Source organism: Mercenaria mercenaria, chromosome 15, assembly GCF_021730395.1.
Source record: "Mercenaria mercenaria strain notata chromosome 15, MADL_Memer_1, whole genome shotgun sequence".
Lineage (NCBI taxonomy): Eukaryota > Metazoa > Mollusca > Bivalvia > Venerida > Veneridae > Mercenaria > Mercenaria mercenaria.
The window spans coordinates 61233608-61249726 of NC_069375.1; the positions used below are offsets into that span (position 1 = coordinate 61233608).

At 35.2% G+C, this 16119-nt stretch overlaps 1 protein-coding gene across 7 annotated transcripts in view; it reads right to left on the reverse strand.

Moving 5' to 3' along the window:
- Window positions 1-16119, reverse strand: part of LOC123556093 (uncharacterized) — a 46670-nt gene that overhangs the window by 14394 nt on the left and 16157 nt on the right. For 5 of the 7 annotated variants that reach the window (XM_045346701.2, XM_045346713.2, XM_045346694.2 and 2 more), the window contains exon 2: window positions 234-354. In XM_045346701.2, coding sequence (XP_045202636.1) covers window positions 234-354 — 121 coding nt within the window. Of the gene's footprint in view, window positions 1-233; window positions 355-6941; window positions 7353-14164; window positions 14582-16119 lie in introns of those variants that run through there. The other 2 variants (XM_045346720.2, XM_045346707.2) reach the window with 2 other exon arrangements.

Genomic DNA, 16119 nt, shown 5'->3' on the forward strand with positions numbered 1-16119 from the left:
TCACTAAGCAACCTTAAGTTTGGTTGAAAATTGCTGAGTAGTTTAGGGAAGCTGCGACAGACAAGGTACAGACGACGGATGGACACCGGACATATGATGATAGGAAGAAGTCATCTTAAGCAATTTGTACGAGTCACGTAGTGTTTAGATGTCAACAAAAATGAGAGGTAACGTTAATAAGTTAATAATGACATATCCTGTCCCATCATTCGAAATGGTGGGAATATCCTTACCTCATATTCATCTTGCAGACGTTGTGTAAGCGTCTGGAAGTACCGCTTGTCATTAAGACGTATGACATCCGTTCCCATCAAGTCACACAGACGCTGTCTTACACGTGTCGTTGACAATGAACTGAAACATAAAATTCAGGGAAGTGAGCACTGGCACCAGATCAGAAAGAAAATGCCTCTGTACATGTTATACCCTACTCCTAGGCATTCTATAAGAACCATGGTCATGAACGGGAAAATACACTAACCCATTTCAATCGCACATTTCTCAATTAAAATGTGCAGTTCGATAAATGTGTACTATGGATATTAAGCAAGCGAAAATTTATCTTCCATCGTGCACCAGTCACATTGTTTCAATATTCCATAATGCAGAGATGCTCCACATATTTTTTGCTTAAGTCAACGTTATAGAAAAAACTTGCGTGAACTCCCCTAATGAACATCCGGTCTAGAGGTCACGACAGTGTGCACATGTTAAGCGAAATGTAAACAAACAAAAACAGAATGCAATATATTTTCAGTTTTACGATAAGACTCGAAATGATGCATGAAATTCATCTTGTATATGATTTTGAATTTGAAATCATACATTGGTATACATCTATTCTGTTTATCTAATTCATTTTACACATTTATGTTGCATATAAACATTTTAGCGTACACGTGTAGTAAAATGACGACTGACATACATTTTCACATCAGCCAATCAGAGTGTGTCTGTAATCTAGACCGGAACTTCACCAGGGAAGTTCAAGCAAGTTTTTTGTGTACCGTTGAAAAAACTATAAACTCCACGTTGTTTTTCTAAGATAAAAAGTCTTGAAGAAATGTGACCGGTACACAATGGAAGAAAAATTACCACTTGTTTAATATCAATAGTACAATTTACTGAACTGCATGTTTTAGGTATGAAATACGCGATTGAATTGGGTAAGTATATTTTCCCGTTCACGACCATGGTTCTTATAGAATACCTAGGGGTAGGGTATAACATGGAAGTGCGTGTTCGGACATCAACATCAACTAAGAAATCACAATGGTGTCCAAAACTTCAGGTTGAATAAATATATATCACATGAAGAATGATCACAATTTTTCCAATGTTTTGTTGGAACACGGTCTCATGCTAGCTTACTGCACCTGATGAATTCATGAAGCAAATAGTAAACGATCCTGCTACAATATGTATTTATATAATTAGGCACAGGCCCCATCTAACGGTATCATTATGGTATAGCATTTATATAGTAACTATAATGCTATACCATAAGGATACCGTTAGATAGGGCCTGTGTAATTAGGCGACACCTAGTCGATCGGGAAAAAATGTCATGCAGTGTCATTTTAATCCAGTTCGAGGAGAATTTCCTTCACTTATTCTTGACTGTGGAAAATTACATTTGAGGTACTTTATGTGATAAGATGTTTTGTACATTTCAGCAAGACAAAGGACGGAGTTATAGAGAGACTGAAGAATTATGGATACGGAATGTCACAAAGCGGTGTAGAGTTAGAAAAATGCCAAATTACCAACAGATATAGAAGGTCTCTCTTTGACATGTACACTAACTATATCCGAGTCTTCTCGTACAAGCTTGCTTGTATAAACTCTCTCAGTAGATATCATTCCCCTATTTTAATATGTGTTCAATGTTTGCAATTTTTGCATAAACCGATCCAGTCAAAAAAGTTCGACATGTTTTTATTTTCTCTTCATCGACGAAAAACAACACTAACGATTCGCATGGTTCGGAAATTCTTTTTTAAAGGTTAAGCAATATATTACCAAATCACAGAAATGTTTGGTAAAGGAACAACATTTTTACCAACAATCTACCTGTCTAATACATGTTTTACCTTACTGTCCTGTACCATTTGGATACTTAAAATATTCTCAAAAGTTGTCCCCCTTTATAAAGAATGCCATTAGTAGGGGAAAAATAGTAAACAATTGTTCAAATTGATGTTTAACCTAGTTATGTGAAATTTAAGCACTGGGACAATATTGCAATTGTATCAAAACAAAGGCATGTAACAGTTCTTTAAAAATAACGAGTGTTTAAACTTTAAAGGCGTTGTGCAGAAGTATGGTTCCTTCATGCAGTTCCTTTCCAGAGTTCAATACATATGTGAGCAAATTGGTGATATTTATATGTTATATATGCTGTTTAATTTTCAGGTAAAACAACTCTTTCTTTCTATGATTTGATGATGTTCGAATTTTGTTTTTCCAAAACCTCTTAAAGTTACTTTATCTTACTTTTTTTTTTTGGTTCATTGTCTTTTTTTGTTATTTGATTTTATTTGATGTGCTTTAAAAGGGGAGTGAAAAAAAAACCTGAAAGAACATTTTCTGTCGGCGTTTGGTTTTCATTCCATAACTTGAACATAGTTTCCAATGCCCCCCAAAAAACAAACGTTTTCGAATTATCAATTCATTTTTTCTACATATAATCTAGGCTGTTATCGAACAATAGCTTGTAGCACATGAAATTCACCAGTATGTCTATAGATCTGAGACAACTTGGTATGGAGTTTCTCCCTCGGTCAAGAAACAGTCATGACCTATTTAGCGTAGTCACACCATAGCACATATATATTTGATCATGCTGTCTGTAAACATGATCCTTGTAAAAAGATGTGACAGTACCACCCTTTTATCATATAAATACAACTGTGGAATTGACAATATCGTTTTTCTTTCTCTTGTGTCACTGTTTTTATATAATTTCGTGACTTACAGCTGTCGCTAGTGTCTCGTGCAAGATTTCATTGTCCTTTTGCAACATCCATTTTAGAGCAGTATTGTTTTTCAGAGACGCCAATAGACTTAGCGAAAGTGTAAATTGCATGCCCCCGTAGGGACAACCTAACTTCCCCTAGCACACTCTTATACGTGTGCATATCTATATTCTTTACGATGTCCACTAGGAAAGCAGACGACCTTAAAAATACTTAAAATTGTGTACACGAGCTACTGAACAGTCTTTCGCAATATACAATTTTGTTTTGACTTATACAGATCTTATATGCTCCTAGCATTTTCTAATTGCAAAGGCTGATGAAATAATAAAAGGGAAGGCTTCAGCGTTTTTCGTTTTTGTTGTTGTTTTATTTTTAAAAAAATAAGATGGTAGTTATTATGGACTTTTTTAGACAAAAGAAAATGGTCGGACGTACGTCTGTATATCGGCCGAAAACCCGTCCCTTTTTCTACTCTCACAGATCTTATCTGATCGATCGTTATTTCTGTAATGGCCATGAAATTAAATTTTAATGGCAATACCACTTTCACCATTAAATTATCAACTGACAAACATATTTCATATGCAGACGTGCACTTCCAAGAGTACGCACAAAAAAGGATTTTTATGCATCGTGGTTAATGTGCCCGGCCTTAACAATCAAGCCGTTATAAGCATTTTATTTTTGTCGTTAGATTAATTAGAAATAAGTAATGTTCTTACACCAGAGGGGATAATACAATGTTTTTGTTGTCTCCTTATAAACGTTTCCGGCAAACTGCCTTTATGAATTACAGTGAATCAATAAATTAATGTCCTTTCAGTCAAGTCAGTCAATCAATTATTTATTCTCTAAAAAACAGTCAATTTAAGTTAATGGACCTGTTATAACAATCGGCAATATCCGTAATTTTACGTATTTTCCGTATGTGATGACGTCATTCTTCGGCTTTAGCGGAAAACTATGATAGCTGCTATGTGATAGAGTGACTTCGGCCAAGAAAGTCCGCACTATTTCTAGGGGTATTAAACCCGGACCCAAGTTTTAACAAGGCACGTTTTATACCGAAATGTTCGTAAAAGTTTGTAGATTCTGAAAGTGCTGGCATAAATGGTGGCGAGCTGAGAAATCAAAGATGGCGTCCAAGATAGCCGCATTAAATTAAAAAGGTACTTTTTGTAAAAAATAAGGTTTTCTTCATTCACTTTTGATGAAATAAACTGCTGACATGCACTGTTTTGTAGAATTTATGCAACACACCTTTCATGTAAAGTAAAACATTCAAATTGTTACATTTAAAGGTAAAAATATGTCAAAGGTCAAATTCCTGCTAAAATACCAATTTTACCCATTCATTATCACTAATTTGTAGTTTTAAAGACTTATAAATCCTTTTTAAAGAATTCAAAGAATGGCACAAAAGAATTATCTGATACAAAGAATGACAATTATTGATGTTTTACAGTAAAACTGATGTAAATAGGCTGAACACCACTAAATCCAGCTGTTCTTTATTTCATATAAAATCCACTCACTTCATAACGGTGTTTCGACATTTTCTAGCATATCAGATTTTCGGACACTTATATTCCCATAAAGAACTAGATCGCTACTTTAGAAAAACAAAAAGAAAAAGGGGTGTTAACTTTTATATAAGAAAACTACAGTTCGTTAAATACAACCCGCTGAATTTACTACTTTTCGCTTCTTTCAATTTCTCTTTTCGTGACATTAAATTCTTACGCCGCCATTTTTATCTAGCATGCGATAGGAACATGCCGATTTCATTAGAATGCAAAGTGATACATACTGAAACGCGGTAGGGTAAAAGTAAGCACGTTGCTGCCGAGAAAATGCACTAGGAAAGGAAAAAAGATTAGTACTATTTATATTTGGACTACTTGTGACTAGACCAGCGGAGGCTTACATTCTATTTGGTAGTGATCAGCCTAAAAGGTACTCATACTAATGTGACTTTGCATGCGCTTTACAAGCAGGTAAACAGAAAAGTACGTGAAGAAGTTGATACATATTGATATACATTTGTGTATGTGTCTAATTTTCTTCCTCAAGTTATGCAGGTATGAAAAACATTTTGTGGTCAGTTTCTAGTTCTATTTTATGTTTTGTATTCCCAAAGGATAGAGATTTTTCTATCCATTATGAGGTCAGAACATCAGAAAAGCTACATATTTGGTTTCGACGCTGTCACTGAAATAATTATAAGTCTAATAAATCAGTTTTACAGGAGCTGAAAAAATAAACATCGTCATGTTTTCCAAAAAATTATGTAATCATATTCGGTTTTAAATGTCAAAACTGAAAACAAATTGACACTATTACCCCTGCTTAAACGTAAAAAAGATGCCATATATAAACTATTTCTTCAAGCCCCTTGTCAAAAAGTTGACTGATAACTTATCCCAAATGGGGATATGGTAGGTTGACAAAAATGTCGCCCCTTTTTCGTTAGGGAAAGGGGCATCAATCCTGTGATGAGTGTATGTGGTCGCACGGTCACATTTTTTTTACAACGGTGTCCCTTTTTAGGGTGGTGAGAAATGTTCAGTGGGAAGGACTCTTAAGTGTGCTGGGGTTACAATTTCTCAGTGATCATTGATAATGATCAGTGTGAAAGGATCACAGCTCTGAGTACTTTTCACAGAACATTGATCATCTAGTAGCGTTCACGGCACTGTGATTACTACTTACTGGGTAGTTTTCACGGTTCTGTACTGTGAGCATTACTCACTGGGTAGTGTTCAAGGTATTGTGAGTACTGCTCACTGAGTAGTGTTCACGGCGCCGTGAGTACTGCTCACTGAGTAGTATTCATGGTACTGTGAGTACTGCTCACTGAGTAGTGTTCATGGTACGGTGATTACTGCTCACTGAGTAGTGTTCAAATTACCGTGAGTACTGCTCACTGGGCAGTGTTCACGGCACCGTGAGTACTGCTCACTGAGTAGTGTTCACGGCACTGTGAGTACTGCTCACTGAGTAGTGTTCACATTACCGTGAGTATTGCTCACTGAGTAGTGTTCACGGCATCGTGAGTACTGCTCACTGAGTAGTGTTCCTGGCACCGTGAGTACTGCTCACTGAGTAGTGTTCACGGCTGTGAGTGCTGCTCACTGAGTAATGTTCACGGAACTGTGAGTACTGCTCACTGAGTAGTGTTCATAGCACGGTGAGTACTGCTCACTGAGTAGTGTTCAAATTACCGTGAGTACTGCTCACTGAGTAGTGTTCACGGCTGTGAGTGCTGCTCATTGAGTTATGTTCACGGTACTGTGAGTGCTGCTCACTGAGTAATGTTCACGGAACTGTGAGTACTGCTCACTGAGTAGTGTTCATAGCACGGTGAGTACTGCTCACTGAGTAGTGTTCGCATTACCGTGAGTACTGCTCACTGAGTAGTGTTCACGGTACTGGGAGGGGGTGCTTAATTGCAAAATTACATATATATGATTAAAGTCTTAAAAAGATTCATTTCTAATAGGGGAACTGTATGTGACGGGTCATTTTGTTTATTTGACAGATCTTTAACAGAAGGTATGAAAAATACGATTGACCATCTATAAAACATCTGGACTTATCTTTCCATTTCTTGAGAAATAAAAACCGTTGATTTCAAGTAGTGGAATTAATATGTAAAAAGGAAATGAGCGTAAATTAAAGATTCTTTAGCGTGCCAGCTGTAAAGCACCCATACACGAGACCATTATCCCAATATTTGTACTTTTAGTTGGAGGAACGGGGGCTCTAACTCACGACCTGTGTTTCCGTAGTCAGACAATGTTACCTCTGGACCACTTCGTCCGCACTTATTACCTTTGCCCCTACCAGACCACTTGTTTTAACGTCAGTCATGACGTCAGTTTTATATACTACAAATAGCGCGTACACATTTTTGGCGTGGCATGGTTCAATTATTTAAAAAAATCTTATCACTCTTACCAGTCATATCCAAAATCGTTCGGATCTAGAACGAATTCCTGAACATTTTGACTCTCATATTTCCTTTTAGTTTCGTCAAGATTAAACATTTCAAGAATATTCCGTATAATCGCAAGATTTTGTTTTTGGAGTCGTGAATCTTCCGTTTCTAAGGGAACCCGTTCATCCGTCGCCCCTAGGTTTGAAGAGGATTCAAACAAACGCGCCGTGCTCTGATCTTCCGTTCGGTTAACAACCGAGACACTCAAGTTGTTGTTTTTCATTTCCGATTTATTATTTACTTTTCGGTGACTTTTATCCATTTTGTTCAATTAACAGCCCGTTTCCAGTCACGGTAATTGCTTTTCTTGTAAATATTTTAGTAGAAAAATGAGAAAATTAATTTCAGTCACAGTTATGGTCAATAAATCACGTTCTTTTCAGCATCTGACTGAGGGTTCTTTTAATATTCCAGCACTACAAATATCTGCGTAAGAAAATTAGATCATTATCCAAAAAATATCCTGAGCAAAACTTACACGATTTAGAAGGACTGTGAATTCAAATTATCAGCCTGCAAGATGTAACCATTCAATCAACAAAACAAAAACATCCAGATTCCATTTGAAACTAAATGATTGATCGATCTGTCAATCAATCACCCTTCGATTTTATTAGCTTCACTTATCTTTGGTATTAGTACAGTTTTGCACGAGATATTGGATCGTTGAAGCAAAGCGTACTTTATCTACACGCAGAGTTTAATGACAAAGGTTTGATGTAAATAAGTAAACAGTTAAATAGTTCCAAGCACGAAAGGTGTAAACATGTCCTAAAAATTCCATTATCCGTAATTAAAGTCTAGAAAGAAAAGTTGAAAGCAAATATGTATATATATTTGTCTGTAAATGAAAATATCTGTTTTATCAAGTTATATGTGTGTTATAAAGGCTCCAGAATGGAACACTGAAACATTATTTGGCGAGGCTGGTTGTATTCGTGGCTCCAAATATACATATAAATGTTCAGAAAGGATGCATGTTTCCATACAACGCTTTACAGTTTCGGGTCTTTGAAGATCGTCAGTCAAAGTCCATCTGAATTACATGCTGTGAACAAAAGCTTTACTGACCAAATAGAAAATATTCATTGCAAAGTCGTTTAAAAGGGAGGTAATTGGAAATATCAAATTCTAGCTTAATCTTCTGGTAATTTGCAATTTGAATAGTTATAGGAAAATGAAAGCCAAACATAGCAGATTCAAAAATATTTCCATTGTGTAGACACTTTTATAATGAAAGCGTTAAGATTATTAAGATTTAACTCTTTTTCTTTCTTATAATGCGAACGTTGTGTTTTCCCCCCTAACAATTTCCAATTTCTTATAATAATAACTTTAATTGTTATGAAAAATTTATGTTTTTTTTTCTCAATTATATTTGATTAAAATTTGTCCAATGAGCTACTGTATAGACTGACATGGAAAAAAATAGTGTAATTCTAATTTTATTAAGACCATGTACATTCACAATCTGTCCTCGAGTGACCTCATTTGGAACTGTAGTTTCGTGGTGGAACTATAGTTTCTAGGAATGAAATTCAATCTATTTTGCCACTTCATCATGTAACACTGAATATGTCTCTTTTTAAATGCGCTACGTTATCGGGTCTAACTATAGATACAAATGAAACCATCCATTATCATTGTCTGGTTATCTTGCACAAATGCATGTCAGTCTATGCAATTAAGGAAATCGTAATAAAACGTGAACCCGTTTGTTTCAATCATTCAATCTCAATTCATTCAATTAAAAAGATAACTAGATCGCTAAGAAGAAAGTCTGAACAATAGTAGATATGGCATGCCCAAGTAATGAATTCCCTATAATTCAATTACAATTTTGAATGCAATCAACAATTTATGCAAATGTTACAATTATCTCTATTGTTAGGCGTAAGGAAAACGTGTGTAATTACTGTCAAATGCAGAGACTGTCTTATAACTAGTTCAGATTTATAGCAAATGTATGTTTTTTTTGAAAATCACTGTAATTAATAGTTGCTATGTGCTTTCAGTATGTATACGTTTTAGAATTGTAAATCTTTTCTGTTTTTGTGAGAGTGAATATGTTGTTATTTTGTTTTTGTTGTTTTTGATTTTATGTAGTTGGGTGCTTACGTGCTGAGATGTTAATCAACATTAAATCATTACTAGATTCCTGCCGCCAAAATGAAAAAAAATATTCGCCATTTGAATAAAATAATCGCAAATGGCGATAATGGCGACTGACAGCGTGAGCCCTGCTCGAATATGCCGATGAATCACAAATCCACCTAATAAATATGCCGATTAACCGTAATCACCCAATAAATATTCCGATAAATTGTATATAACAGCTAATAGATATGCCGATAAACAGTATTTTTTCTAATAGTTATACCATTAAACCATAAATCACACAAAAATATGCCGATTAACCGTAAATCACCCCATAAATATGCCGATAATCAGTAATTTCTTCAATAGATTTGCCGATAAACCGTAAATCACAAAATAGATATTCCAATTAACAGTAAATCCATCAACAAGTAGGCCGATAAACCGGAAATAGTATGCCGATAAACAGTAGATCCTCCAATAAATATGCCGATAAACCATAATCTCCAATAAGTATGCAAACAATTAAATAAATATGCCGATAACTCTGATAAATATGCAGATAAACCGTAAATCACCAAATGAATACACTGATAAACCAGAATCATCCAATGAATTAATAGATAAACCGTGATTCACCCAATGAAAATGTCGATAAACAGCTATTCAAAATCTGTTTTACGCGAGCAAGGATAGGCATGCGCCCTTATAAGACTTTACATATGCCGATAAATATAAAAGAACACATGTTTCCCGAAAATATTAAAAGCCAGAAAAATGAACAATCTGCATTTTCATAGCAACTTTAAATGACATTTGTTTCTTTTGAAACAATGAAAGATCAAAAACCAGTATCGATCGCTTAAATTGCAAGACATAAAAGAAACAATAAAACTCCTTTAAAGTTTACGACTTCGATTAAAATGCTCAAATGATGGAACTAAAATATCTAGAAGAACATCCAAAACATTTTGTAACATATTCCATTCTAAATATCACAACAAATCCGTCACAAAATTCAAATTACAGAAATTTCACGTTGAATTTAAGTATTCCTATTTCAACTGAAAACTGAACACTCTGGCTTTTTTTCAATAGCTGAGTGTATGTCATGTGTTGATATATCTAAAGTCCGTGCAGCATTTTCACTTATCGTAATTACAAATAAAATTGATTTGTTCCATCCCGAAAGTTCAATCAAATCGATTATATCGTAACAAATCAATGACAGAAAAATAAAATCGCTCTGATATCTAGCGTTTGTTGCCTAACAACGGGCGTATAATCACGATGCAAAACATTAACTCTGCATCATTTAGATAAGCTATTATGTGCTATAAAAGTTTAGCGCAACCATTTTGTAGATGTGAAGTAAAAATGAGGTCCGTACGATGACGTTTTTTTCCGTGTACGGATAAATACTGTAACGGAGTTTAGCCAAGTTTTTCATTATTTGAACTTTTCGGGGGAAATCGCTGTAAGAATATTGTATGAACTCCTTTATCCAGCACAGTTCATATACGTCCTTAATCTTCTTTTTAACATTTGACAAAAATGTTAAGCTTGTATGATAAAGATAACCTCCCTTTTGTATTTCGAAACAAGTTTATTTTTCATTTATGCTTTTATGGTTCGATATATGGATTTTGTTTAAGGCGTACACGGTATTTATATAATGCCCATGGAATTCAACGCAATCAGTCGAAGGAAAGTTTTTTAAACGTGGCGAAACCATAGATTTCAACTGCATTATAAACTAAAGCAAACACCTCTCACTGAATCTATCTCTTCCCCCCCCCCCACCCCCCCACCCACCACCCCCGATCTATAGCCTCTTGTAAACCAACACATTCCAGCCCTAAACTTAGTACTCATGTACCGATAATTCATGTCGTCGACAAATCAAAACATTTCAGTATTGACGATTTCTGACCTAAACCACATTTTAGTATTACAAATGTGAAAGCTCGAATTATTTCATTGTCCTAAATCATTTTTGCCGAATTTTGGTCTAAAATGATTCTGAATTTCGTCATGATTAATCTGTGGTCGGGCTTTTTAGTACTGCTTAATCAGCGTGAGATTTTGACTGTTGTAAGTGTTAGCCTTTATGTCACCTTTATACTTTACGGGCCTCGCATTCCTTTTAAAAAAGTATCGCCCAAAAATAAATCTTGTTTGAAAAACTCTCGAGAAAATGATGTCAATATTTGAATATGTCGGGATAATTGTATTATCCCATCTTAACAAGTTGTAAAATAAATATGTAAACACCCTTGTGAAGGGCTTGAGTTTAAATTATGTGTAAATAATTTTTCTCAATATATTTTCTGTTAAAATGAAACAATTCTTTCATATCTAAGGAGAGCAATTCAAATAACTTTTATAACTCTGACAATGACTTTAATTTTATTGCATATTGTAATATATCAAATGTCAAATGTCGCCGGGCTGAAAAAGATCTTTTTTTCAGCTTAAGTGTTGTTTCCATTACGACAGTCGGGAATTTCCGTGCGATTGCGTATTTTCCGTATGCGACTTCGGCATTCTCCGGTAGGAACGGATAAGCAGGTGCTCGTATGACGTACAGCATCGTCCGAAGAATGTGCCAGACAAGATAATCATGAAGTCGGTTGGAAAGTACTGATTGACATTGCGGGTCCAATATACTTTGATGTTTGGTCAAAGTATGGCTGTCACAGTTTTAACTACGGGGGCTAATCCACATAGCTCTCAAGACATTACCCCAAGCACGGGCGGATAAAAGGAATTATCATGCAAGGGGAAACAACCAAACATTTCACATGAACTTCAGAACAACAACCACCACTCCGTGTTATGATTTATTTATAAACTAAATAACTTTTAAGTTTAATTAATCCCTGATTATCAAGGCGTATTATCATCATGTACCCTTAAAGCAAAGATATTTACATACAAATTATATATTGCTATCTACGGTGTTCGGTAGAGCCATCGTATGAGCGGGCGAAGAGGCGAGTCATTAATTTCCCTTATGGAACACCGTAGCCATCAGAACTATGAACTGCTCGAGCATGGTTTTATATATGTATCAGATCAAGTAAAATATGAAGTGAAATATCCAGAAAATGCTACCAATGATGAAAGTGCTAGATGACGTAAAGTGTCCAGAAAGTTCTACATATTACGTAAAAAGTATCCAGAAAGTGCTATGATAGAGGACTGTTCGGCAGATAGATATATTTCAAAACGACCTTAACGACTGTTGCCAGTCTGTATTAACTAAACATCAACAATTGTTTTTGCATGACGTATACGTTGTCAACTGCAGTTAGATAATGCCAAATGCACTTGTTCAATTCACACCGATAAAGTACATTATGAATCATTGCTCTTGTCTCAAACCATTTATAATTGATCGAAAGTTAATCAATTGATATCACTACATCAGAAAAATTCCAAGAATAAAAATAATGCTGTAAACCGGTATTATTCGCACTTCACTATGCTTTTGCGACTGTTTCCTGTTACATTTTTTCGCGAAGTGTTGGAACTTGCGATGTTGTGAATAATACGAGCTTGTCTAATTTTCGCGAAGACTTTGAATTTGCGAGAGTCGAAATTATTCCTTCTTCGTACTGCTGTTCGTTCGTCCCTTTCACGACAGCACGCTATCTTGCTGCTTTATGTTTGTGCCGTTTTAGCAAGGGTGATTGGACAGGATGAAACAACGAAAACAACAACAACAACAACAAGTAAGTAAGTGGATTCTATATGAAATAAAGAACAGCTGGATTTAGTGGTGTTCAGCCTCAATTTATTGGGTCAGAGGACACGGCAATCGTTCTGCGCATGTCACAAAATCAAAATCATTATCATCGGAGCGCATGGCAAAAATACGCACTTGTACTTAGGTAGCAGGGTACACTTCGAATTTTGGCCCCCGTCAATATTTGTTATAAATAGAACTTCGTGATTTTGGATGTCTGTAAATTAAGGTGAGAGATAATGATTATTAATTCTTTAGAAAATTTATACAACCGATACATGTAAAATTCTGATGTCAGTTGGAAAACTAACTGCTGGTAGCTTTGTATGATCAATGAGACACCTTTTCGCGGAAAAATTCAAATCACGGAAGGGTTCTGTGCTTGTTGATTGATACTCAGGAAAATTTTCGCTATTTTGTGAAAAAACGAGCTGGATGGGCTCCCATTCCGTTTATATCCTGACGTTCAGTAAGGACTATTAAATTGAGAAATGCAATAAAATTGGGCATTGTTCTTGCTGCGGGATCATTGCAGGCTGTTCAAAAAGTGCAAAATTGATGATTTTGGCATGCTATTTTTCATGGATGGTGTAAACCTTTCGTTTTGATAACTTTCTTTATTCTTGTATGAGAATCCTGATCTTGTCATTAATTAAAAGCACAAAACATGCACGCAATTCATAAAATGGCCACCCTGATTCTGCTCATAAGGGAAGTGCAATATTGCGATTCGCTACATGTAAGACCGTCCGTGCCCAAAATTTCCGCATCTAAGTGTACCCTGCTACCTTAGTGTATAATATGTACTGACGGTTAGTGTTAGGATTACCATAGTCAGTACAAAATATATATGAGCCGTGCCATGAGAAAACCAACATAGTGGGTTTGCGACCAGCATGGATCCAGACCAGCCTGCGCATCCGCGCAATCTGGTCAGGCTCCATGCTGTTCGCTAACAGTTTCTCCAATTCCAATAGGCTTTAAAAGCGAACAGCATGGAGCCTGACCAGACTGCGCGGATGCGCAGGCTGGTCTGGATCCATGCTGGTCGCAAAGCCACTATGTTGGTTTTCTCATGGCACGGCTCATATATTAAAGGTACTCATCATTCTAATTGCTTAAATCCGGTATATACCGGAGTCTGTATTATATCACAGGCGCTTCAGCTCTGTTTTTTTAGTCATAGCCGTAGATTTTTCGGGTCAAATGTCAAGGTCATGGAGTGCCTTATTCGAATTATGATAACTAAGACTAAGTATAAGATACAAATGAAAATGTGCAAACATGGTGAGAACCTTGAAAGAGCGGAGAGGGAGGGTAGTATAAACAGCTTACCGTTCGTCAAATTTCAATCCTATCTCAGACTTCGGTTTCTGGAAGCGTTTCGGAGGTTGTCGTCTGCTAATTTCCCGCGCTTCTTTGATATATTGTAATAGCACTGTGATAGGAATGCGCAGATGTTTATTTTCTAAACTTTTGTCACTAAAATCACACATTTTGTCTGATTGTTTTTTTTCTTAATATTTTTGTATAAATAATTATTCCAAATTAAGCCGCAATGCAAGTAGACATAGAGTACTTTCCCGTTATTCAATATTTCCGATTTTAGTAGAAAATCTCCTGTATAATATTACACTTCCATGTCATGAGTTTCTATCTTTGGGCAACATTTTCATCAATGCGTTTAGGCGGATTGCTTTTAATATACGCAAACAAACAAAGATCAAAGAAATATGTCTGAAAATCGGTGATCTGTAAACGGAATCATAATTATGAAAATTCAATGTATATACACAACTACTGTAAATATATTTCGATCAAAATCTGAAGACAAACGATTGTTAATTCTGATAAAATTCTGTTAAAACGCTGTATTTGTAAACATTTTAAAGCGATTTTATTATTTGCAGATTAAGATTTTGGTAAGCGTTTTGAATTACATTTTAGAAGGATACTTTGTAAGGACGTTTCACAATCGTATAAAGCGGTTCTATTTAAATTTTACGATAATCTTGAAATTTTAGAAATATGTCATCAGCCGCGGGAGTTTAATTATTTTTTATTAAAGCAGAAATCATTATCTTTGGGACTACACTTGAATACCTTGATGATTTTATTCAATATATTTGAAAAGACGATATATACTGGTTAAGGTTAATATTACCAAACGAGAGATTTGGTAAATGATTTTTAACGATAAACTATTTCTAGCCTTATTTTGTATTGAATACTGCTTCATTCCTAGACATACGGTGCTATGTTTTAACGATTCAAAACAATTTTATACATCTTATTTTATAAAATGCCCGAGCCCTGCCCCCTCCCACTTGCCATATGAATAAAGTAATCAAGGTATAAAGAATTAATGCATTTTATTTTTAATAAGACCTAGCCAATGAATGGATTCTTTTTGAGAAAATTCTGCTGAATTGCAAGTTCACCTTAAAGGCCTAGATTCGCTACTATATAAGTGTCCCCCCCCCCCCCCCCCCAAATCCAATATACAACTCCCATCTTATCTGCTGCTTATCAGCGATTATGTAACAGTTACCGATTAGGGCAATTAGCACAGCAGGGACCCCAACTAGACCATGAAGATGTGTGCAGTGAGTTGAAAGAAATTAATTTTTCTTCTGTGAATGTGGAATAATGATAATAATAATTATTATTTTGATATTATACCGATGATAATAACTATTACTTTAATGTTATAATAATAATAATAATAATAATAATAATAATAATAATTATTATTATTATTATTATTATTATTACATATAGGGTGATTAAAGATACAGTAATAATATTGAAAATATTAACAATGACCCTTGTTTATTGGAACCATACTGTGATGGTCATTAGCCCCCAACTGTGCTGGTGAAGACAGAAATCCCTTGGCCCATTGCCAAAATCTAGGCCTTTAAAAGGACCTAATGAAAAATGCAATTTCTTTACAAAAAAAATGTCATGTTTTTCAGTTACAAATTGACGATAGAGTTGGTTTTAACGCTACATACGTGTTTTATGTGGATCGGAACTCAGTCTGCGAATGTTGTACATCTGCATATATACATAATGTTATAACAGTAATCAGACCTGATGACTCTCAGCGCTACGTTTTTTTTTTGAGATTGATAACAAAAAAAAATCATGTTTTTTTCGTCGAATACAACCAATATCTGGCTGTTATTTTGTTTTGTATAAAAAGCGGTGTGAAGGAAAATAATCACTCGTGAAAATTTCAAATACTGACGTACGTATGCAACTATAAACTTAATATGATCTGATCA